General features: G+C 40.0%; 1 protein-coding gene across 1 annotated transcript in view; it reads right to left on the reverse strand.

Moving 5' to 3' along the window:
* Nucleotides 1–23,851, reverse strand: part of AHI1 (Abelson helper integration site 1) — a 190,262-nt gene that overhangs the window by 12,338 nt on the left and 154,073 nt on the right. Inside the window, exon 24 of the mRNA XM_040965629.1 lies at nt 8,550–8,605. Coding sequence (XP_040821563.1) covers nt 8,550–8,605 — 56 coding nt within the window. The remainder of the gene's footprint in view (nt 1–8,549; nt 8,606–23,851) is intronic.

A 23,851-nucleotide genomic window follows, 5' to 3' on the forward strand; every position in this document is an offset into this window, starting at 1 on the left:
TGCAGCGCATGGTGTGGAGCTTTGTATCACCTGGAAACAGGTGTGGGACGCAGTCTGACAGAAGTGTGAGCAGACACATTTTCATTTTCAAAACACTAAGTAAACACTAAGTCTTAAAAACTTCCATAAAATATGTTCAAAGACACCAAGAGCATTGTTTCCGTAATACATTGTGACCTTTTCATTTTGGTTGATGTAACTGTTTACCTTCACTGTTCTAGTCTATTTAGAAATATGTCTAACTTATTTTTTTCAGGAGAGACAGAGACAGTGACCTAGACAAAACAGAACTTCCATTTGCTGACTCACTCCCTAAAGACCCGAAGGACTCGGGATGGGCTAGGTTAAAGCAGCGAACTGGGAACTTCAACATGAGTATCTCCTATTGGTAGCAGGGACCTAGGAACCTAGGCCATAACCTGCTGTCTCCCAGTGACTGCATCAGCAGGAAGTTGGAACTGGAAAGCAGAGCTGGGACTCAGACACAGGCCCTCTGAAATGAGACATGGTGTTTGGAAGCAGCAAATTAACTGCAGCACCAAATGCCTGCCCTTCCAGTCTATTTTGTATATACAAATTCTGTTGATAGATACAAGCTTCATGGGATCAGTGATTATATTATCAAGAAGTGAGGAATCTGGAGAGCAAGATGGAATAGGAAGAGGACCACATTAAAGTGGACAGAGGAGGTTTAGTGGAGGATAAACAGAGAGGGTGTGATCCCAAGTAAAACAGGAGTAGGCAGGCCACCAGCAGAGAGACAGCAGGGGATCCATAGACCCAGGGAAGAGGCAGACACAGCAGAGTGGTGCTGCAGTAAACAGATAACCTAGCAATGACCGGAGCTTGGTCAGGTGGGAAGGGGACATCACCGGAAATGCAGATAGTGAGTCAAGCCATAGAACTGCTGGTCATGCTGATTTTTTAGTTTGAACATGAGCAGAACCTGAATGATAGAGTCCTAGCAGACAAATGTGGGGATGGGATGGATTTCATGGTCAGCTCCACAACAGTGCCACACCGGGCTCTATTTTAAGTACTGTGATAAAGCCACTGTGGGGGCAGTGGACACAATAGTCAGCTGCACATGTCCTAAGCCAGGGGCAAGCCCAATTATGGCTCAATGCATTTCATTGGTCCCAACAAGAAAATAAATCTGACTGGGCATCTCAAAGGTTCAACCAAAACCTGGTCTAGGTCACTTCCAGACCTAGCTGCTATTAGGTTCTGGCAAGAAGAGGAAAAAAGAATCAGTGTGCTGCCAACAGGGATGGGTGCCACTGACAGCCCTGGGATCCAGTTTGAAGTCACAGCTGGTGACTCTAGTCCTGGGTCCCGCTGGAACTGTCAGCAGGAGAAAGGCTGAGCAGACAATGCTGTGGCCATGACATAGGATCACAGGGGGTAAAAAGTGACCTGGGTGCCTAGCTGCAGAGGCTATGGCAGAAGTATAGCATGGGATCCTGGGACTGAAACTCACCAGAGGGAATGGCACGAGTGATAAAAAATGGACAACCAGGCACCAAATGGGATCAGTAAAATCAACCTATAGACCAGTGGATAACACAGTTTAAATATCAGCCCTGGGCCTGATGCAATGACTCAATAGCTAAGTCCTCACCTTGCAAATGCCAGGATCCCATATGGGTATCGGTTTGTGTCCCGGTTGCTCTATTTCTCATCCAGCTCCCTGCTTGTGACATGGAAGAGCAATGGAGGATGGTCCAAAGCCTTGGGACCCTGTACTCACATGGGAGGCCTGAAAGAGGCTCCTTACTCCTGGTTTGACATTGGTTCAGCTCCTGCTGTTGTGGTCATTTGGGGGAGTGAACTAACCAAAAGATGGAAGATCTTTCTGTGTCTCCTTTTCTCTTTAAATCTTATCTGCCTTTCCAATAAAAATAAATAAATTTAAAAAACTGTGCTAAAGAGAAGAATTTGCTAACCTGAACTGCAATGGTCATTGGCAAGAGTTACAGACATCATGAATGGGGTTACCAATAACTTCCCTCAATAGCATCAAATGGCTACTTTAATCTCAAAAATTAGCCTATGGAGACATCAAGGAACTGCTGGATAAAGAATTTTAAAACATCAAAGTTCCTTAAAAACAATAAGCAGATACAAGAGTTTTAGGAATGCATTACACATGAAACAGAAGCACTATAATAAAATCAAACTGAATTATTAGAAATAAAGAATACAACTGACCAAACCAAAAGTTCATTGGTATCTCAATAATAGAAAGAATGAGGAACAAGAAAGAATTTTAGGTTTTCAGAAGACATCCAGTGCAAAAACACACAATCAGAAATATGGAAGAGGAATTGAGTGAAACTAAGAAAATCATCCAAGAATTAAGTGGCAGCATCAAAAGGTCAAATGTAAAGGCTATAGGAATTCCTGAAGGCATGGAAAAAGAAGCTGGATTGAAAGATTTATTCAACGAAAAAATAATTTTTAGAACTTCCCCAAGATGGAGAAAGGGGACACCAAACAGAAAGTGCAGAGAATCCTGAATAGACTTGACCAGAAGTGGTCATTACCACAACATCTCATAATCAAACTCTTTTAGTTGAACATAAAGAAAAGATACTTAAATATGCATGTAAGAAATGCCAAACAAGTTATAGAGGAACCCCAATCAGACTCTCAGCTGACTTCTCAGAGAACACCTTACAAGCCAGAAGAAAATGGAATGACATATTTCAGATCCTAAAAGAAAAAATTGCCAGCTCAGAATAACATACCCAGCAAAGCTTTCATGTGCATTTGAAAATGAAATAAAACCTTCTAAAGCAATAAAAAACTGAGGACTTTGCCTCTAGCAGACCAGCACTACAAATGCTGCTTCAGGATGTGCCACAGACAGGAAAAAAAGAACACTGAGCAAATCCAAAGGCAAAAGTGGAGAATAACTCAATAATATCTCAAAAGAAACCTAAATCAAACAACGAGAAACCCAGTGCTAAAATGATAGGACCAACTGTCAATATTAACGCTGAACGCAAATGGCTTAAACTCATCAATCAAAAGACATACATTAATGGACTAGATTAAAAAAACAGGATTTATCTACCTGTTGCCTAGAAGAAACACATCTCACCAACAAAGATATGTGGAAACAGAAAGTGAAAAAATGGAAAAGAATAATAGAAAGGAAAAATGAGCTGCTATAGCTATTCTAACATCAGATAATACAGTTTTCAACTTGAAAAGCATTAAAAGAGATGAAGAAGAGTACAACATAGTGGTTAAGGGATGCATTCAGCAAGAGGTAATAATGATAACATTACGTATATGCACCAGATGCCAGGGCACCTCACTATGTGAAACAAATAGTAACAAATTTAAAGGAAGATACAGACTCCAATACAATAATAGCGGAGAACTTAACACATCTCAAAACCTACTACCGAGCAGTGGTAATGGAAACAATCTGTTACTGACACAAAAACAGAGATCAGCGGAGCAGAATAGAAACCCCAGAAGTGAGCCCACACACATGCAGCCAACTAATCAGCAAGAGAACTGGAGGTAATCCAGGGAAAAAGGTTGGTCTCTCCAACAAATGCTGTTGGGACAGTTGATTGTCTGCTTTCCAGAAGTAAGAAACAAAATCCCCACCTTTCATATTATACAAAAATTAGCTCTAAATGGATCAAGGACCTAAATCTGCACACAGAAACCATCCATTAGGGAAAAAAATAGGCAGCACTCTACAAGGTCTGCATAGGCAGAGACTTCTTAAGAAGTCCCCCAAAGCATAGGCAGTCAAAACCAAGATAAACAAATGGGATTTCATCAGACAAAGAAGCTTCTAAGCAGCAAAGGAAATCAACAAAGTAAAGAGGCAACCAACAGAATGGGAGAAAACGTTTGCATATCATACAACGAATAGGGATAAATCCACGATTAACAAACAACTCTGTTAAGAAATGGGTGACTTCAGTACCACATGTGTCATGCAGTAACATCATTTTCTTCAAGGTTTTTGATTTCCTTTTTTCATCACTTTAGCAACTCATTCTGTAGCATGTTGCATGCTAACTTCATGTTGATGCAAATTTTCTGTTTTTCTCCATACTGTGGATTGTGTTTTCTGGCTCAGTATTTAAAGGGAGTATGACAGAAATGTAGCAGAGACTGACATATCCCGATGTGGAGACATAGTGCAGTATGCATCTCTGCATCCAGATCAAAGACAGAGTCCTGGTGAAACTGTTGAATATGTTCTGACAGTAGGATGCTGGACATTCTGCCACTGTCCACGCCTAAAATGTCAGGAAGTACTTAGTAGTGGATTGATGGACTTATGACTGTTCACGAAGGGCTGCCTATTACAGTACTAGAGGGAAATTCAGTAAGTGGCTGAAGGGTCTTGAGGAGGAGGAGGGGAAATCTTAGAGCCAACGGAACTGTATCTCTGAAGAAAGAAAGAAAAAGAAAAAAGCAAGCAAGCAAGCAAGAGAAATGCACAAAATAAATGTGCAGGCATTTTTCAAAAGAAAAAAATTCAAATGGCTAATAGACATATGGAATAATGCTCAGGCTCCCTAGTTATTAAGAAAAAGCAGATGAAAACCACAGTGAGACATCACCTAACTCCAGTGACAATGGCCTACATACAGAAATCTACTAGCAACAACTGCTGGTGAGGAAGTGTGGAAAAAGGTACTCTGCTGCACTGTTGGCAGGAGTGTAACTTAGTGCAACCACTATGGAAATCCATAGAGAGAGTGCTCAGACAACTAACACTTGGTTTACTCTGTGACCCAGCTATCCCACTCCTGGGAATAAATCTAAATGAAGTGAAATTTTTATATGAGAAAGTGACATAGAACCGTATGTTTACAGCAGCACAATTCACAATAGTGAAGACATGGACACCATTGACAGAGGAATCGAAAAAGAAATTATGGTACAGCTACACCCATGGAATACTACTCAGCCATGAAAAAGGATGAGATTCTTTTCTTCTTTTTTAAAGATTTATTTATTTTTTTATTGGAAAGTCAGGTATACATAGGGGAGGACAGAGAAGAAGATCTTCCATCTGATGATTCACGCCCCAAGTGACCACAACAGCCAATGCTGCGCCAATCCAAAGCCAGGAGCCAGGAACATGGGTGCAGGGTCCCAAGGCTTTGGGCTGTCCTCAACTGCTTTCCCAGGCCACAAGCAGGGAGCTGGATGGGAAGTGGAGCTGCTGGGATTAGAACCGGGGCCCATATGGAATCCTGGCGTGTTCAGGGCGAGGACTTGAGCCACTAGGCCACGGTGCCGGGCCCAAAAAGGATGAAATTCTACTATTTGCAACAAACTGGTCACAACTAAAGATCACTAAGCTCAGTGAAATAAACTAATCTCAAAAGGACAAATATCCTAGGTTATCCCTGATAGATTATGACATTTATGCAAAATGAAAAACAAATACATATATAGATGAACTGCAAAATGGAGACTAGCACACTGGGAAGTGAAAAATACACTGCAGTAGGCATTTCTACTCTTGAATAAAAGGAGGAATCCTAGTGCAACGTTGTTGATATGATATTAAATTTTCTTTCTCTATATCTATAATGTCATGATGAACTCAAATAGCAAAATGTTAATCTTGCAACTGCTACTAAATACTATAGTACTGTAATTATAAGGGAGAACATTGTGGCAGGGTAATAGAGGAGGGAGAAAAGCAGGGGAATCCCAGCCTCCGCAAGAATGCATCACGAAAAATAATAAAAACAATTACAGAATCACACAAATCTTCAGTTTTCCAGTCATTGGAATGGAGAATATTATGTCTTGGGTAAATCCAGAACCTGAACCTGAAAGACCTGGAATGCTGTCGTGGCACAGGACAGGCGGAGCAAGAGCATTGGGAGAACAGACAATCAGCACTGGAGGGCCCGAGTTATGATACTGGATCTGCGTAATACCGTACGCAGTGACAGAACACAAGACACAGTCTTTCGCACTTTGTCTCTCTGATTGTAAAACAGGGTTCAGAACACCAGTCTGCCCCTCTACGAGGGATATGCTGAGAATTAAGTGTAATAATGATATCAGAGAATGTGCTCTTGCGCTATGCAGGGCTGGTAGGCTTGTGGAAATAGCACAGAAAGTTTGCGGAATAGCAGGTACAGGACATTTGGTCTCATGGATGTCCATGTTCCATATCAGAGTGCTTGGTTTTCCTTCTACAACAGACCTTGGGAGGTAGTGATGACTTAAGGACTTGGGTCCCTGCCAGCCACTTGGGACACTTGGATTAAGTTCCCAGATCCTGACTTTTTTGGCTACTGTAGGTATTTGAGGGGCGGGGAGGGAATCAGTGGCTATAAGTGATTTTTCTTCTGTCTTTATTAGTGATTGAGAAAGCAGCGTGCATGTCTGTGGTACTGCATGTTAAGCTGCTACTGGTATTCCAAATTTATAGTGTCAGAGTTGGAGCCTCATCTGTACTTCCAATCCAGCTTCCTGTTAATGTGTACCCTGGGAGGCAGCAGATGATTTGTCCAAGAACATGGGCCCCTGCCACTCATGTGGGAAACCCAAATGGACTTCCCAACTCCTACCTTCAGCCCCAGCTATTGTTGACATTTGGGGAGTAAACCAGTGGATGAACAGATAACCCATGCCATTTTGCATTTCAAACACCTAAAATTTGTGGAAAACCACAATTAAGACAAGGCGCTTTATCCATGAGGTTTCTGAAGTTCCTTTGTACTTGTACCGTTCTATAATTATTAGTAAATCTTATCTTTCAAAAAGGAAGCAAATTACAAAATGATACCTTGCAAGGGACCTATGAATAACAAATCCAGTTTGAAAAAGGAACCCATGGAGCGGTGTTTGGCCCAACATTTAAAATGCTACTTGGTGTGGAGGCACTGTGGCATAGCTGTTTAAGTTGCTGCCTTTGATGCCGATATTCCAATCTGGATGCTGGTTCAAGTCCTGCTGCTCCACTTTGATGCAGCTAATGCGCATCCTGGGGAATAACTAGTGAGGCTTCAAGTAGCTGGATCTCTGCCACCGCAGTGGGAGAGCTAGACTGCATTTCTGTCTGTGTTTCTGCTTAGCCCAGTGTCAGCTGTTGAGGGCAGTTGGGAAGTAAGGTCACAAACCAGAGGTCTCTGTGTCTCCCTTTCAAATTAATCAAGAAACACATACCCCAAACACTACCCCAGTAGTTCAAGAAGCAGTCAGGAGACTCAGTCCCAAGCAGATGGAGTATAAGCCATGTGAAATCTGCACGTGGCTTTCCCCCTTAGTTTCCTCTGCTATAAACCAGAGCAGTTACAGAACTCCCAGAACTTCTAGATCATAGTTCTGTGACTGTATTACAGTGTCAAGTATGAAATACAGTCTTTGAAATATGGCACAGATTTATTTGCCAAATCCTATAAATTAATGTCATTTTAATCAGAATGTTTTGAATAAAAGAGACATAATTTTTAAACTGACTAAGCCTGGAGCAGGGTTCATGTGAATGCATATTTTTTCTCAGAGAAAAATTAGTAGAACTTGTCTATGTGGCCACATGGGAAAGCATATCGCCCTCCAGATTGCATACTAGGAACAGCGATGGTAGGACGGCCGACAGGCAATGTTCAAAGCTGCTAAACTCATAATTTGTTACTGATGGAGAATATAAAGTTGGAAGTTAATATTAGGTCCAGAGTTAATTTGAAATGTTTACAGCTGAGAAATATTTTGGAAAGGCTTTTGACATAAGCCTTTTTTTTAAGTACAAGAACTTTTTTTCATTGCTGTTCTTAAGATTTTATTTATTGATTTTAAAGACAGACTAACAGAGAGAGACAGACAGATAAAGAGACATCTTCTGCCTGCTGGTTCACTCCCCAAATGGCTGCAAATGGCTCAGGTTCAGGCTGAAGTCAGGAGCCAGGAGCTTTTCCCAGGTCTCCCACATGAGTGAAGGTGCCCAAGGACACCTGCTGCCTTTTCCAGGCTGTTAGCTGGCAGCTGGATCAGAAGTGGAGCAGCTGGGATGCAAACTGGAGCCCACATAGGATGCAGGCTTTGCAGCTGATAGCTTACCAGCTGTACCAGTCCCAAGAGATGGATCTTAAAATTATGTATTAGATGATACAATGAAGCACCAAATAAAATATAAAACTCTCCAGAAATACTTTTAAGTGAATATCTCAAAATACATTAATTCTATTAGGCATTTGTGTAATATAAACTGACTATCTTAGATAATAGCTTTCTAAATTAGCTTCACATTGCATAATCTTGTTTGATTCATATCATTCATTTTTTGGTGAATTTTATTTCAAAATGCTACTCTAACAAAAACAAAAGACATATAGGTCTTCTAGAGCTTTTAGCGATATTGTTTCTTATAGTTTTGTAACAATATACACTTTCAAAATTCAACCAGAAAAATGATCTTAGTTTAAACTAGACAAACTCTTAACTTACTGTGCGACAATAGGTAATGAGAAATGGAGAAATTGCCCTTAAAAAAAAAGCAACTATCAATCATAGCAAATTACTTAGCAGATGAAGCTGCTTACTGTGTCATCAACTGTGAGCTGGGTCTGAAATCCGGGGACTTGTCCTTACTGCCAGGCTGCAGGGGAAGAAGGAGAGCGAGCAGTGAGTCCACACGGAGATGCAGCCACAGTCAGTGCTCACAAGCTGAAACCCCCAGCTCCCACAGCCAAGACAGCACACGCCCGCTCCCAACCAGAGCCTAAGCCCATCCTGACCACGCGTGTCCATCAGTGTCACACAGGCACTCCTTTGGAACGCCAGGAAGCAGTGCTCCACACAGCTAAGGCACTTCTACAAACAAAACCAGCTTTCAAGTTCTGAGAAAAAAAAAGTCTATCGTGAGTCACCCTAAATTCATCTCCAAATTCTAAGTAGTATATTAAACCTCCAAACTTATCTTTCTACGAGGCTTCTCTCCTTAGTAATTGTTTTAATACACTGTGTTTTCATTCTAATACTCCTGGAACTGCTAAGATTCTGAAGCTGAAGGTTCTTTAAATCTTTCTCAACAATTGCTTAGTAAGAATTGCTTTTATTAATGGCATCTTTGTGAGAAAAACAAATTAGTAAGCATTTTGAGGTAATAAATTCTACTGAATTTGATTATTCATTTAAAATTTGAAAATCAGCTCCAAACAAAAGAACAGTATTTTACAAGTCAATCTTATGCTGCTATAAATAGACTAAACATTTTTTATTATAAGTTATGAAACAGAAAGGATTCATTTAACATGCACAGGAATACATAAATGACTGGAGTTTTAAATTATATGCAAATGAAAGAGGTATATCATATTTATTCAAATCAAATTGCAAAAATAAAAACCAAGCAAAATGAGAGAAAATTCAGCCTTGTCTTTCGTTCTGGCTTGAGTTATTGTTGCTTTCCTAGTATTCTTCCTATGGAGGGCTGTTTTGTCGTTTCAGAAGTTCTACTTGACAATTAGATTTCTGCAATTATTCATCAGCAAGATTTACACTGAGCATATTTAAATAAGCATTACTTTGCTTTTGATAAAGATTCACAAGGATGTAGCTTCCTGCACCAGACATGTGTGATTATTATGGCTCGCAGTCTAACTTTGAATTCATTATGTAAATAATAAGAGTTAATAAGCAAAACACATTAAGTGTGAGAGGTGGCTGTTACGGTAAGCGACACAATACTGGCAGGATTGTAAAAGAACCAAGGATATCTTGATTTTGTCTATCTGTGAAACTGATTTGGCTCAGATATACCATGTTTGGGGAAAAAGAGTACATAACAAGGAAAATTTAAATGTGTACATATAGGAAGTTTTCAAAGACTGATTCAGTTGCAGAATAGCCTATCTGCCTTCAGCTAAGGGAGTAACATTCAAAGGAAACCACCAATACCTAATTCAGAAAGCATCAATCATATCAGAATTCCCTGTTTGAGAAATAAATTCTAAGCACAGCAATCAAATTAAAGGTAAAGTTCCTTCTTCTTTAAAAGCCTAGTCTTTGAATCTCTTTGTCCATGCCAACAACAGCATCTTAACATTTATATATATGAAACTTGGTAAAAGTACTGGATATTTTTAAAAAAGAACCCAACGTACTAGTTGTACTGTGAAATTCTCACCAACTTCAACTTATTCCAGAAGTTGAGGGTAGAGAAGTCAGTTTGGATTATATAATCATAGTAGAACCAATTTTGCAACATGTGGACACTAGCAGGTCTTCCCACCCCTGCTTGTAATAATCTGTTCTTCTGAAATGGATGCTGCAGTGTGAAGTCCTCAGGAAGTCTGTCCTAAGTAGGTTAGAGATGTCGCTGGCATCTTTCCTACTGTGTTAGCATATTTCCATAAATGGTGTACCCAATTCTTTTTTTATGATGCATAGGAGGCTTAGTCAGTATTCAAATCCCATCAATCCTAAATTAGAAGGAGACCCACATTTCGAAGCTTTAATACTTATCTGAACAGGACACTTATTTTATTAGGATCAATACCTGACTTCTAAATACCTTGGTCTCAACAACAGCTCGCCACATGGGCAGTGTGACTGGAGGAGGCAGAAAGAAGGGGAAGAAAGAGGTGTCTCTGTGTGGTGTTTTATTTTATCTTTAAACAAAAAAGCCCCAAGGCTGGAATGCAATCAGACCGTCAATACCCCCCACCCCCTACTGTCAAGGCCAAGGAGCAAGACTGTCCTTCTTGCCCTCCTTTCCACACGCACCTCTCAGGTGCTTTGTGCCTTCGTTTCCTCTTCATGGACACCCTTGATTTGGACAATAGGGGATGCAGAGAGGAAGATGAGCAAAGTGAAGATGATCAGTCAAAGGACGAGTCAAGAGGCTCTCACTTCCTCAAACTTCACAATTCTAGGAACGTTTGTTATTTTTTTTTAAAGATTTATTTTATTTTTATTGCAAAGTCAGATGTACAAAGAGGGAGAGATTCACTCCCCAAGCAACTGCAATGGCTGGAGCTGTGCTGAGCCAAAGCCAGGAGCCAGGAACTTCTTTCAGGTCTCCCACATGGGTGCAGGATCCCAAGGCTTTGGGCCGTCCTTGGCTGCTTCCCAGGCCACAAGCAGGGAGCTGGACGGGAAGCGGGGTGGCAGGGACATGAACTAGTGTCCATGTGGGATCTCAGTGAGGACTTCAGACATTAGACCTCTACATGGGGCCCTATAGGAACATTTCTACAGAGATTCACTGAGACATAAACATGGAAAGAATGATTAGTGAGATGATTTTAAATGCTTCTACTGACTACATGGAGATTTGCCAAGAAGAAAACAACTTGCTTCCTTAAACTTGAAAATGAATGAGGGCCTGCAAAGGAAAGTACACATGATCACAACACTGCTCTCCTATTTTACAGATGAGGCCCAGAGTCAGCAAGGGGAAGGCGTCTGATGGTCACATTAGTGTTCTTGCAATGTGATTGATTAATAAAACTACTTTTCAGCATAATTTTCTTCGGAAACCTCACCCATCCATGAAAGCACAATGACTGTAGAATCAAGCTGGCACGGTTGTCACCAACTGCCTGCAACCCTACCCCTCCAGAGCCTTTGGCAGACATCATTGCTCAACCCACTCCTGACTAGGGAAGGTTGGAAATTCTGTCTTCAGGAACTCAACTTGATACTGTCATGTAAGTTTGCAACAGGATCTTTGATGTTTACAATTTATCTTATCTTTTTTTTGTTTGGTTTTTAAGATTTATTTATTTATATTGGAAACTCAGATTTACAGAGAGAAGAGATGCAGAGAGAAAGAACTTTCATTCTTTGGTCTGCTCCCCAAGTAGCCACAATGGCCGGAGCCGATCTGGAGCCAGGAGCCAGGAGCCTCTTCAGGCTCTCTCACATGGACACAGAGTTTCAGGGCTTTGGGCCATTCTTCACTGCTTTTCCAGGCCACAAGCATGGAGCTAGAAGGGAAGTGGAGTAGCTGGGATACAAACTAGCACATTCAAGGCAAGGACTTTAGCCACTAGGCTACCACACTGGGCCCTCAACGTATCATTTCCTAATATCTAACTGAGCTGACACCAAATATGATGACAATATTCTTCCTTAAGAAAAAAATATGGAATTTTACCATAAAAGTAAAGATAAAATAGAGGAGGGAAAAAAAGATGCAGTGCCTAGAGGTGGGGTGTAGCAGAAAGCGAAGTCCATGTTGAATCATTGTTGGTTTTGGATGCTACTATGCCAATTAACATAGGAACAATACATACCTATGGAGCTCTACTCTGAGAGCAAGATTCAGGAAAAAGGTGTGTAGATGAGCAGTGCAGCCGAGTGGGCCATGCATCACCAGAAAGGTAAAAAGGGAATGTGTGGGAATATAGGGAGAGGGATTCTGAATTACACTGGAAAGTTCTGAGAAGTAGTCGTAGGAAGAGCTCTTGCTGAACTTTAAGAGTTAAACCGAAATTTGGGGGACACAAAAACTGTAACTATCTACAGATAATAGAGGGGAAAAAGTCTGATGGATATTTCTTGCTAGGCAGTATATTCAGGTGGGTGTTTGGAAGATAAGGGAAAATGTCAAAACTTCCGTTCAGTTTTTGACGGGTGGGACTCAGACACAAATTTACAAGTTAATGGACCAGCGCAACAACCTAGTGGCTGAAACTGGAATTCCAGAACTCTTTTCGCTCAGGTGGATTTATTTAATTAATTATTTTTATTGCAAAGTCAGATACACAGAAAGGATGAGAGACAGAGAAGAACATCTTCTGTCTGATGGTTCACTCCCCAAGTGATCACAATGGCCAGAGCTGCATTGAGCCAAACCTAGGAGCTTGGAACTTCCTCCAGGTCTCCCATGCAGGTGCAGGGTCCTAAGGCTTTGGGCCATCCTCAACTGCCCTCTCAGGCCACAAGCAGGGAGCTGGATGGAAACAGAGCTGCCAGGATTAGAACTGATGCCCATATGGGATTCCAGCACATGCAAGATCAGGACTTTAGTTACTATGTTACCGTGCTCAGATGGATTTAGCTATCAAGTCCCAGCTTCTCCCTATTCCCGACTCATATGACTGCAAGCATCTCAATTTCCTTCAGTGCTGCTTTCAGAGCTTCTAAAAAGTCTTACTGGATCCCCCCAGCATCCTTCTTTAAAGCCTTTGATGCCAGCTCTGTAATGCACTACTTGTGGACTTTTGGTCCTTCCCACTTATGCAGGTTAAGACTTTTCTGCTTTAGATCTTGTATCCTAAGCTCCAGCTATGACACAAGCTGCATACACTGCATCTAATGCCTCAAATACATTCCTTGAAAACTACCTGGTTACTGCTAAAAAGCGACTCATCCACTTCTGAGCACATGATCCCTTAAGCTGCATTTAACTACTCATTTATTGCTTATCATAGTTTTGTGGCTCTTTGCTTAGAATTACTTTCACCCAATTGAATGTAAGTTCTGTGAGTGCAGGGATGATTTTTCATTTTATTAGTGATTCTGGCAACCAGACTCCATTCTACCACAGTGACTTGGAAATCAGCAGCCATTCAATGTAATGCGTGAAGTGAATACACAATGAAGGCACCAAAGTAGCTGATGAAGGCTAGAAGAATGTGAGAGGGGAAAGTGACCAAAATGATCAAACATACATGTGGCAAGGTTGGTCAGAGAAACAGTCGGTTACTTCTTTCTTTGATACCCCAAAATAGCAGCAGGAGAGTAAAACTGCAGAAATACAGAGGAAGTGGGAATGAAAATTTGAAAGTAATTGTGTTAGATGACATCTCTTCAAGTAGGCAGGAAGCAAAGTCCACGTGGAGTATAAAATCAGTAGTTGGGAAGACATGGCTAAGATTTTTTTGCCCAGATGCTGTGGAATTGGGGTCCTGAGTTAATCAGGAAAAATGAAAGAGATGAACAAAAACCTGGCCCTCACTGAAGCAGTCACAAACTGGATATGGAGAAAATAAAAACAATAATGTAATTTTCAAAGAAACCAAAGATTCATTGTATACAAGGAGTGAGTAAAATGGACAACTGGTTTACCATGAGGCTCAGGGACTGGTGAAAAAGTTACACACACCATGTGCTCCTATATTTGGCACCAAACTGCTAAGTAGCACTGGATCCATGCATCTATTGTGGTCTCTTTGACCTGGTTTGGAAGAGCAGATAACCAAGAAAGTGGAAACAGCAGAATGCCATCTCATATAAAATAACTCCTCTAAACTGCAGAATTGATTGGGTCATTTGACTTACTCTTCTGTGACTGAATTACTCATAAACTGCCATTGCCAGGGAATACAGTTCTTCCCAAACCAGGTCACTGAGGCTGCCAGGATGCCTTCTAATCTAAGATACAACAGAAGGAGAACCATGACAAAATTAGAGCCCATTGGACTATATGGCTGTGATTTCAAAGTGTTAACAATGAGCACACAGCTAATTTTTCATGTTTTATGAAAAAGTTAGCATATTGTTAATTTGTTAAATGAGGGTCATAGGCAGTAGCCAACAGGTATCTAATTAAGGTACTTTTATATAGATTTATTATTGGGAGTCTCACATAGCAATGATAGTCTTTTTTGTGAAGCTGTTATTCTTAAGTGGGTTATTTGTAAATGCCATACATACCTCTACTTCTACATTTGCAGGCAATGGAAGAATGACGGTAAATTTCATTAACAGAATTGTATAATGAAAAGCATTATAATTCAAGAAAAATGCACTCATTCAAAAAATATATATGTTTATCATAATCTTTTTCTCAACTGGGGAGAGATGATTCATCACCTAGTAGACAAAGACCAAGGATGCTGTTGAACTATCTGATAAGCACAAGTGCCCAATAACAAGAAACTACCCAGCCCCAACTGCCAACAATGTGCCAAGGCTGAGAAACCCTGAGTGGTTGACCAAACAAAAGGGCGGCAGAATTGGACTGTCAGGGTACTTACAAAATAAGATTATATTGCTTGTCAACTTAGAGGACTGACTGATAGATAATCATCAATTCTGCAACTATCAAAAGGATAATTTAAGAATGATGGGTGGGAAGTTTCTTCAATAAATAAATTTGACATTTCAGATCTGTTTCTAGAGAAATGTTACTGATATTTAAGTTAACCTCTGAAAACATCATCACAAAGACCAAATAGTAAGCCCTTCTATCAAACAACCCTGACACCATCAAAGAAAGTAAATGGAATATTGGTTTTTTTGTAACATCACTTGTATTACAATTTTATCTATAGCCATCATTTAAAGACTCAATCTACACTCAGCACAGATAAACCTATCAAAGGTTTCTGAAAAGGTGCAAAAAGTGCAAAATGTCCAATGAGCATGAGGCTCTGAGCAAACCTGTGAAGGAATAGCCTACAAATATTTACCAACAGTTTATCAAAAACTATAAAAACTTAATTGCTTAATTGAGAATTTATACTCATATTTATACTATTTCAGAGGAGTGAATTGTTAACTATGAAAGTCATACTACCCCAGTGTGATTTTTGTGTGCATTTTTATTAAATGGGGGCTAGGAAGAATTCATAGAAAGAACAGGTTCTTTAAGGCTAGTTCTGGGCAAAACAACATGGGATTGTCTCACAACCCCTTTATTTAGAAACCACTGGCAACTATTTAGGTCCTGCCTTTAGGCTAGATGAATGAGGACAAGAGGCCCACTGGGTCACACTTTATTGAGGGCAAGAGGCTCCTGAACTCAGAGACAAATTGCCCAAAGCAGCAAGAATCTGTGGTGCTAAGGAAGGAGGCCAAGGAGGGGCAGAGGTGTGTGCGGCCAGCCTAGCGGCTGGAAGCAGAAGCAAGGGCATCTGAAGCAGTGCCCAGGCCAGTCACCTAACCTCCAAGAGTAGCAATGCGACTGGGTCCCATGCAAGACAGGAGAGAATCTACATGTGCCTGCAGGCTCGCAAGTGCTAACACATCAACAGACACTCACTCATTTCCGATGTGGGACACATTCAAGTTATCTGTCTAGATTGAAGGCTAATATTTTTCAAACAAATAATCTATGGAAGTAATACTTCCTCCAGAGCTGGTGCTGTGGCACAGACAGCTAGGCCTCCTTCTCGGGTGCCAGCACAGTTAGTACCTTTGCTGCTTCACTTCCCTTCTAGCTCTCTGTTTATGGCCTGGGAAAGCAGCTGAGGATGGCACAAGTCCTTGGACCCTTGCAACCCACCTTAAAGAAGCTCCTGGCTCATGGCTTTAGATCAGCTCAGTTGTAGCCATTATAAAAATTTTGGAGAATGACCCAGCAGATACAGGATCCTCTCTCTGTCTCTCTCACTGTGTAACTCTGTCTTTCAAGTAAAAATATAAAATAAAAAAAAAATTAAAAGATAGATTTATACAGAGAAAGAACTTCCATTTGCTGGTTCACTTCCCAAAGGGCCACAATGGCTAGAGTTGAGATGATCTGAAGTCAGGAGCTTCCTCCAGGTCTCCCACGCTGGTACAGGGTCCCAAGCACCTGGGCTATCCTCCAGTGTTTTCCAATGCCACAATCCGAGAGGTGGATGAAGGTGGAACAGCAGGGACACAAACCAGTACTCATATGGATGTCGAAAGGTGGAAGATTAGCTTTTTGAGCCATTGTGTAGCTTTTTGAGCTTTTTAAATCTTAAAAAAAAAAAAAAAGAGAGAGATAATACTTTCTCCTCAAAGCAATTTAATAAATTATTATATCTTACGGAGAGGATATAAAAAACTATTAGTACAGTGTTACCAATAAATATAACTTCAAATTTTTACCACTATCCTTAAATACTAAGTGTTAATTTAGTTTTCTCCAAAGGAGGAGAATTTCAACCATTCTTTGTTTTTCTAAAGCAAATGCAACGAATAGGATAAGGATATGTTTAAACAAACGAAGGAACATTAGTCAATGTGAAGCAGAGAGGGCACATTCCAAGAAACAGGAGAGGCCACAATGACAGCACAAGGGGACCTGGAGACTGACAGACACTAGAAAGAAGCAGACACAACAGTGTGGTATTGCAGTGACTGACACCCCAGCAGCTTTAAGTAAGCTGCGATCTGAACTGCACTGGCAGAAGGGGTGTTCACTGGGAGTTCAGGAGGTGAACCCAGACAAAGAACTGCCCATCCTTCTGGTCTGTTTGATTGGACCAACAGCTGAGACAGAGCAGCAGATCCCCGATGGGTGGTTCATGAACAGGGTGGATTTCACAGTCCAGTCCAGTCCAGTCCAGTCCCTAGAGCTGAATTGGGCATCATTTTGTACAGGGAGGCAAAAGCTATGACAGTACTGTGCATGCACTGAGCTAGGAGTGAACTCATTTCTGACTCAGTGAACTGCAACAACGTGGCATGCTACAGATTCCATCCAAGATAGATCCATGTAGCCCTCAGACCTGACAGCCAGCAGATCAAGAACTCTAGTAGTGGCACATCAGGTACCATTTTGTACAGTGTGGTAAAGAATTTAAGACTGCAGGGACAACAGTGAGCTGCACATGCACTAAGCTGGGAGAGAAATCACTGAATTCAGTGCATTATACTGGTCCCACGGGAAAATAATACTGACTATGGCATTATACAGGTCAAAATAGGTCCGTGTGGCCCTCAGAACTAACAGCCAAGAGGTTTTGGCAAGATCAGCGCCACCAAAAACACAGATATATAGGATACCTGGTGTCTACCTAATCCTGGGAACTGCTTGAACCGGAAGTGTGAGAAAGGTTGTGCAGATAATGGTGCAGCTTCAACATGGTAGCAAATCAAGTGGAGAGTGGTGAGCCAGGAGCTCGGGCTATGGAGACCATGGTGGGAATCTAACATAAGAACCCAGACCTGGAATTCACTGGAGGGAGTGGCATAAGTGACTGCAAACAAAGAGCTGTGTGCCAACCACAATAAGTAAAATCGAACTGCAGACCTGTGGGTGACACAGCTTAGAAACCTGCCCCAAGGAGAAGAATCTGCTAACTGGAAGTACAATGACCAAGAGCAAAAGAGGAGACACAGGTACAATGAATATTACTGAAGATTCCCCTGCAAAGGAGCAAAACTCTATGCCAACCTCAGAGTTAACTGAGGAATACACTGAGAAAATGGGGGACACAGAATTCAAGCACTTGTTATAAAGCTTATTATCAACCATGAGAAGCACATAATGGAGGAGTTCAAGAAATTTAAGGAATATGTCAGACAGGAAATGAATCAAATGAAAGCTGATATATTAGAAATGAAGAATATAGTGGAGTAAATTAAAAGTACAGTGGAGAGTCTCCAAAATGGAATGAATGAAACAGAAGAAAGAAACTTAGAATTGGAAGATATTTCCTGTCACCAGGAAAACAAACAAAAAGCCAGAAGCAGAGCTGGGTCAAGCTAAAAAAAAGTATCCAGGAATTGAAAGGCACTATTAAAAGGCCAAATGAAAGAGTTATGGGAGTCCCAGAAGGTGCAGAAAGAGAAGCTGGGTTTACAAATGTATTTAATGAAATAATAATGGTGAAATTTCCCTAATCTAGAAAAAGAATTGGGAAACAACATCCAGGAGGGGCACAGAATTCCCAACAGTGTTGAAAAAAGCAATCTTCACCATGATATATGTAATCAAGCTATCTGCTATCAAACGTAAGGAAAAGGTTCTTAAATGTGTATGTGAAAAAATCAATTGACATACCAGTAATGTCAGAGGAATGTCCTGTGTGATCTCTCACAAGAAACTCTCACAGGCCAGAAAAGAATAGAGCGAAATATTCCAGATTCTAAAAGCAAAAAAATTGTCAGCTCTGGATAACATGCCCAGCAAAGTCTTCCTTTGCCTTGAAAATGAAATAAAATTCTTCCACAGTAAAGAAAAGTTAAAAGATTTGCCTCTTACAAATCTGCCCTAGAAATGATACTTAAAGATGCTCTTTTGACAAAGAGGAATAGCACATATCAAACCAAAGGCAAATGTGAAGAACATCCCAGTAAAATAACAACAGAAGGCTAAATCAACAAACAACCCATTCCTAAAATGACAGGACCAAATTACCACCCATTCATATTAACCCTGAATATAAACGGCATAAACTCATCAAACTTCAAAGATTAGTAGACGGCATTAAAAAAACACCCATCTATTTGTTGCCTTACAGGAGACACATTTCACCAACCAAGATCAGTGGGGACTGTATCTCATGGATTTTGATGTTTTTGTTAGTTTTATCTCTTCAAAACAGTTTCTTCTGATTAAATTCTTCAATGACTCATGGATTATATAGTAGCATCTTTTTCTTCAAGAAGGTTCTTAATTTTCATTTCTTCAGTGACACATTAGTCATTCAGCAGCATGTTATTTAACTTCATGGCATTAAAAAATTTTTTTCTTCCTGTTACTGATTTTGTTTTGTGGCTTTTCATTTAAGGGGATGTACAGTAACTGTGTAATGGAAACTATCATATCCAGTAGCATGTTACTTAACTTCATGGCATTGTAATTTTTCATTTTTCTTCCTGCTGTTGATTTTGCATTGTGACTTTTCATTTAAGAGGGTGTAGAGCAACTGTATAATGGAGACTATCATATCCAGATGTGAGAATACAATGCAGTATGCATCTCTACTTCCAGGTCAAAGATGGACTCCCAGTGAAACCGTTAACTATATCTTGATAATAGGATGTTGGACTCTGCCATTGTCCATGTCCTGGATTTATTACTGTTTATGAAGAACCACACTATAGTAATAACACAGGGTAATTCAGTGTGGGGGCAGACATAGGGAGGGAGTTAGGGAAAACCCAGGGCCTATGGATGTATCATAAAATGATAATAATAATAAAAAAGAAAAAATAAGGCAAATTCAAGCATAATTAGTTTGTATTTGCTTTAAATGGTTTTTAATAGCTTGTTAATACAGGGGGGAGACAGTAGCTGTGACCATTAGGTATTTTTAACCATCTATAGTTCATTAACTATTTTTGGGATAATTGGAAAATATGTTTTGCTACCATGGCTCTAAATTTGTTACTGTGTTTCAGAAAACGATAATCTTATATTCTTAAGGTTAAGAACAATTCGAATCTATTCCTAGTGAAAGGTCCAGTAACTGGGGAAATCTTTTTTCCTATAAAGTGATTTTTTGAAAGTAGCATTATACAATGCAATTCTTGAGATTCAAAGAGACACATGAACATTAAAGACAACCCATTCAGTGCCACTGTTTTATGAGAGATTTTACAGAATCATCACTGTTGAAATGTGTGTGTGTTTGGGTGTGTGTTCTCTGTGCTTGGCTAGAAGATGAACATTCATGGAATTAGGGGAAGCTTTTGAATTCTCTATCCTTGCTTTGGACTCGATAGGAAAACAGCAGCACTCACAAATAACCAGAGTGTGCACTTTGTTTCAGGAGCCAGCTTGTTTAAACTAGGCCATGTCTTAGTACTTAGAAAAGTACTGAAAATGATTTTCCCCACATGAAGACTGGCTATAATAGATATTTTTATAATTATCTTGGAACGGCAAAATCAATACCAACTATCCATTTAATGATTTTTTCAGAGGAAAGTCACATTTCTCTGAAAAATATAATTTTTCCACATTCTCCGAAATGATCTTACATTCCTGTGCATAATTATCACTCTTCTGGAATTTATACAAGACTGCAGTTTGTGGTCAATGTTGAAACATTTATGGAAGGTAGATGGTACTTTTCTTTTTATTTTGCTGTCTAGAAACAAACAACAACAGAGAATGCTGAGCATTTCCAGAAATTTAAAAATGAGCATTTAGGAATTGAGAGAAAATGGTATTTAGTATCTCAAAATGGAAACAAACAGAGTTGGCTATAATTACAGTAAAATAGTCTAAGATGTACTGATTAAAAATAGATTATTAACCATAATTCTAGTGTTACAAGACAAAGAATAGGAGTACAACCATGCATGTTTATATATGCAGAAAGCATTTTAGAAGATTATGTAACAAAATGTTAGACTGAACTTGAATGTTAGCAGGATGGAAGACTTAGATGGTTGGTTGACTTTTACACTATTCTTCACCGGCTGAAATTTGAAAATTTGTGAAGATGTAATACTAACAGAGAACAATCTAGCCTAACATTTTAAAAAAGGAATTTCAACAACAGTAATTTTCTTTCACAAATACATGAATCACTGAAGCTATTGGTTAGGTCACCAAAATAAAGAGAAAAAAATTAATACTCAAACAAAAAATTAACTGAGGTTGTCTGTGCTACTTACTCTTTTATTTTAAAGCTTCTAACTTCCTTTCTTCCCTGACAGCTCCAATGTTCTCTTTTTCTATTAGAGGCAAATCTGCAGCACACCTTTACAAAAATGTTATGTAATGAGCCTGGAGGGACACCGTCTCCTACTCTCACTTGCCCATTCTGTGGTACAAGTATGGTTACTGAGTTGGGGATTCTGGGCTATTGCGGAGAGCTACCTACTGAAGTCTTACCCCTTCCTGTGTTGGAAGAGCCAGCAACAAATGCTGCCATCACCAGCAACATTTCAAGGCACAGATGAAATGCTGGAAGGTACCTGGCACATCATTCAACGGAGCAGGTGTGTTGCTCCACTGGAAAGAATTCAGAAGTAGCAGCAGCTGCCAAGCTATTAAAGGGTATAATTTTACTTATTCTGTAGTGTGAATGGAAATACATTTCAAAAAAGAAAGAACCCTATTGAGGTTTAATTCCTTTGTTACTTAAGAATGTACAGAAAATTCTTACAGCTCTCACATGAAGAAGTCCATCAACAGGTAAACCCAACACAGGGATGTAAAAAGCTAGCACGACAAAAACCTGGCTCACCGCAGGTAACAAGGATCTGCTCCACTGACTGGGTAGTGACGGAAAAGGCATTAACCTATAAAGAAGGAAGCCACGCTCCTCATTACAGTGGCACTTTGAATTTCATTCATCTAAGAGGATGAAGTTCATATAACTTTCTGGAACTTGATTTCCTCTTATGTGTGAAATAGAGTTGAACAGAATCACCAGTTGAATAGGATCTAAGCTCTGTTCTATAACTATGGATTCAGGCACCCTACAATTCTAGTTTTAGATCCCATAAACTGTAGACATTATTATCAGAGTTAACCTCTATGTTCTCTTTTTTAGACAAAGAGACACACATCATATATGATAATGGTAGCAAGATTTGCCCACTGAATGAAATAGCTGACAGACTTTGTGGTAGGTTATAAGGCAGTATCTGATAAAATCAAATGGTATATGTTTTGATAAAGAAACTAAACTTAAGAAATACATCTGGGAAGGTGCTAAAGAAGTCCTGTTACCCAGATGTAAAGGGGTGGCTTCATGACTCAGAGTGTAGCCAAGGCATTTTAATTACATCTAAGGCCGATTCTAATTACATCTAATAGCCGATTTCTCAGGGATTTCTTTCTACACAAGTATCTATATAATTCTTTATATTTTCTTTCACATGGAATTAAGACACTCTAATTCCACGTGATTCATTCCTAACAGAAAAAATGCATGCCAAATTATATGCCAACACATGGATTCTGATGAAGCAGGCCAAACTGTTCAACAAAAGAAATCCAAGTACCTTAAGGCTGACTCAATCTGAATTCCACCTTCTCCATAAGAATTCTTGCCTAAAGAATCCCTTGCCTAAATGCATCCTCATCTTCTAGAACATTTTTGCTTTACCTAGTTTCTTTTTTAAAAAATGTTTTCTTTCATATGTCTGCAAATTCCTTGAGATGTGTTTGACTTAGGGTTTGGATATTGGTGGGATTGGCCTGAAGCAGACCTTTAGGGGTTAAGCTGGATACGGAAGAATTGGCCTACTTGGAGATGAACACAAAGGTCATATTTGAAGCAGAGGGATCAACTGCGAGGGGGGAGGCTACACAAACTTGAAAACCAACAAAATCTAAACCAAGACTATCGTGCAGTGAATCCAGCCCAACAGAGTGGTACCAGGCTGTGAGAACTGAGGAGTCTTGAAAGCAGTGAGAAGTTCCTCTTCACAGGAATTCAGGTGATCTGGAAGAGGAAGGGGGTAATACCAATTTCACAGGTAGCCAGTAAAATATGAGAGAGCCCTTCTTATCTCTTCTGATTGAGCCAAAATTAATCAGAAGTCACTGGACAGGAACACACTTAAAAGAGGTGGGGTTGGATAACCTCAATCTCAAAGGTCAGGATCATAGAGATAGAGATATAAGTTACTAGAGCTGAAGGCTGTCTTTCATAGCACCTTTTTTTTTCTATATAGACTGCAAATACTGTTAGCTGTCACAAAGACTCCCCTAACAGTGTTACAAATGTCTCCAGAGCATTAAATATCTTTAGCTTGTAAATTAGATTAGTACTCTTATCAACTGCATGTTTGTATACCATAAAATTTGTACATTGAAATGTTAGTCCTCAATGTGGTATTATTATTGTTAGGAGGAATCCAGGAAGTAATGAGGTCATGGGGGTGGGGGAAGAATCCATGAAAAGGATTAGTGGCTTTTACATATTTACAGCTGAGCTTTCTCTCTCTGTTTCTCTAGAAAACAACACAGCTGTACATCAGGAAGTGGGCCCTAAAGCAGACAAGGGATCTATCAGCAACTTGATCTTGGGCTTTTCGGCCTCCAAAACCATGAGAAATCCATGCTTGTGGTTTAAGCCCTACTTCTCTCCTCCCCCACCGCCCCTGCCATGTCTATAGTATATTTCTCATAGTAACTTGAATGAAGACAAGCATATTTCTAAATTCTTAAATCTAGTCCCAATTTTGAAACAATGGGTAATATTATTCACACAAATTCTTTGTCAATTCCTTACTGTATCCTTTGTAGTCCCTTTGTCAAAGGCAACCATTGCCAAATTGCCTTCTT

Source organism: Ochotona curzoniae, unplaced genomic scaffold, assembly GCF_017591425.1.
Source record: "Ochotona curzoniae isolate NIBS_2020 unplaced genomic scaffold, NIBS_Ocur_1.0 scaffold_3890, whole genome shotgun sequence".
NCBI lineage: Eukaryota > Metazoa > Chordata > Mammalia > Lagomorpha > Ochotonidae > Ochotona > Ochotona curzoniae.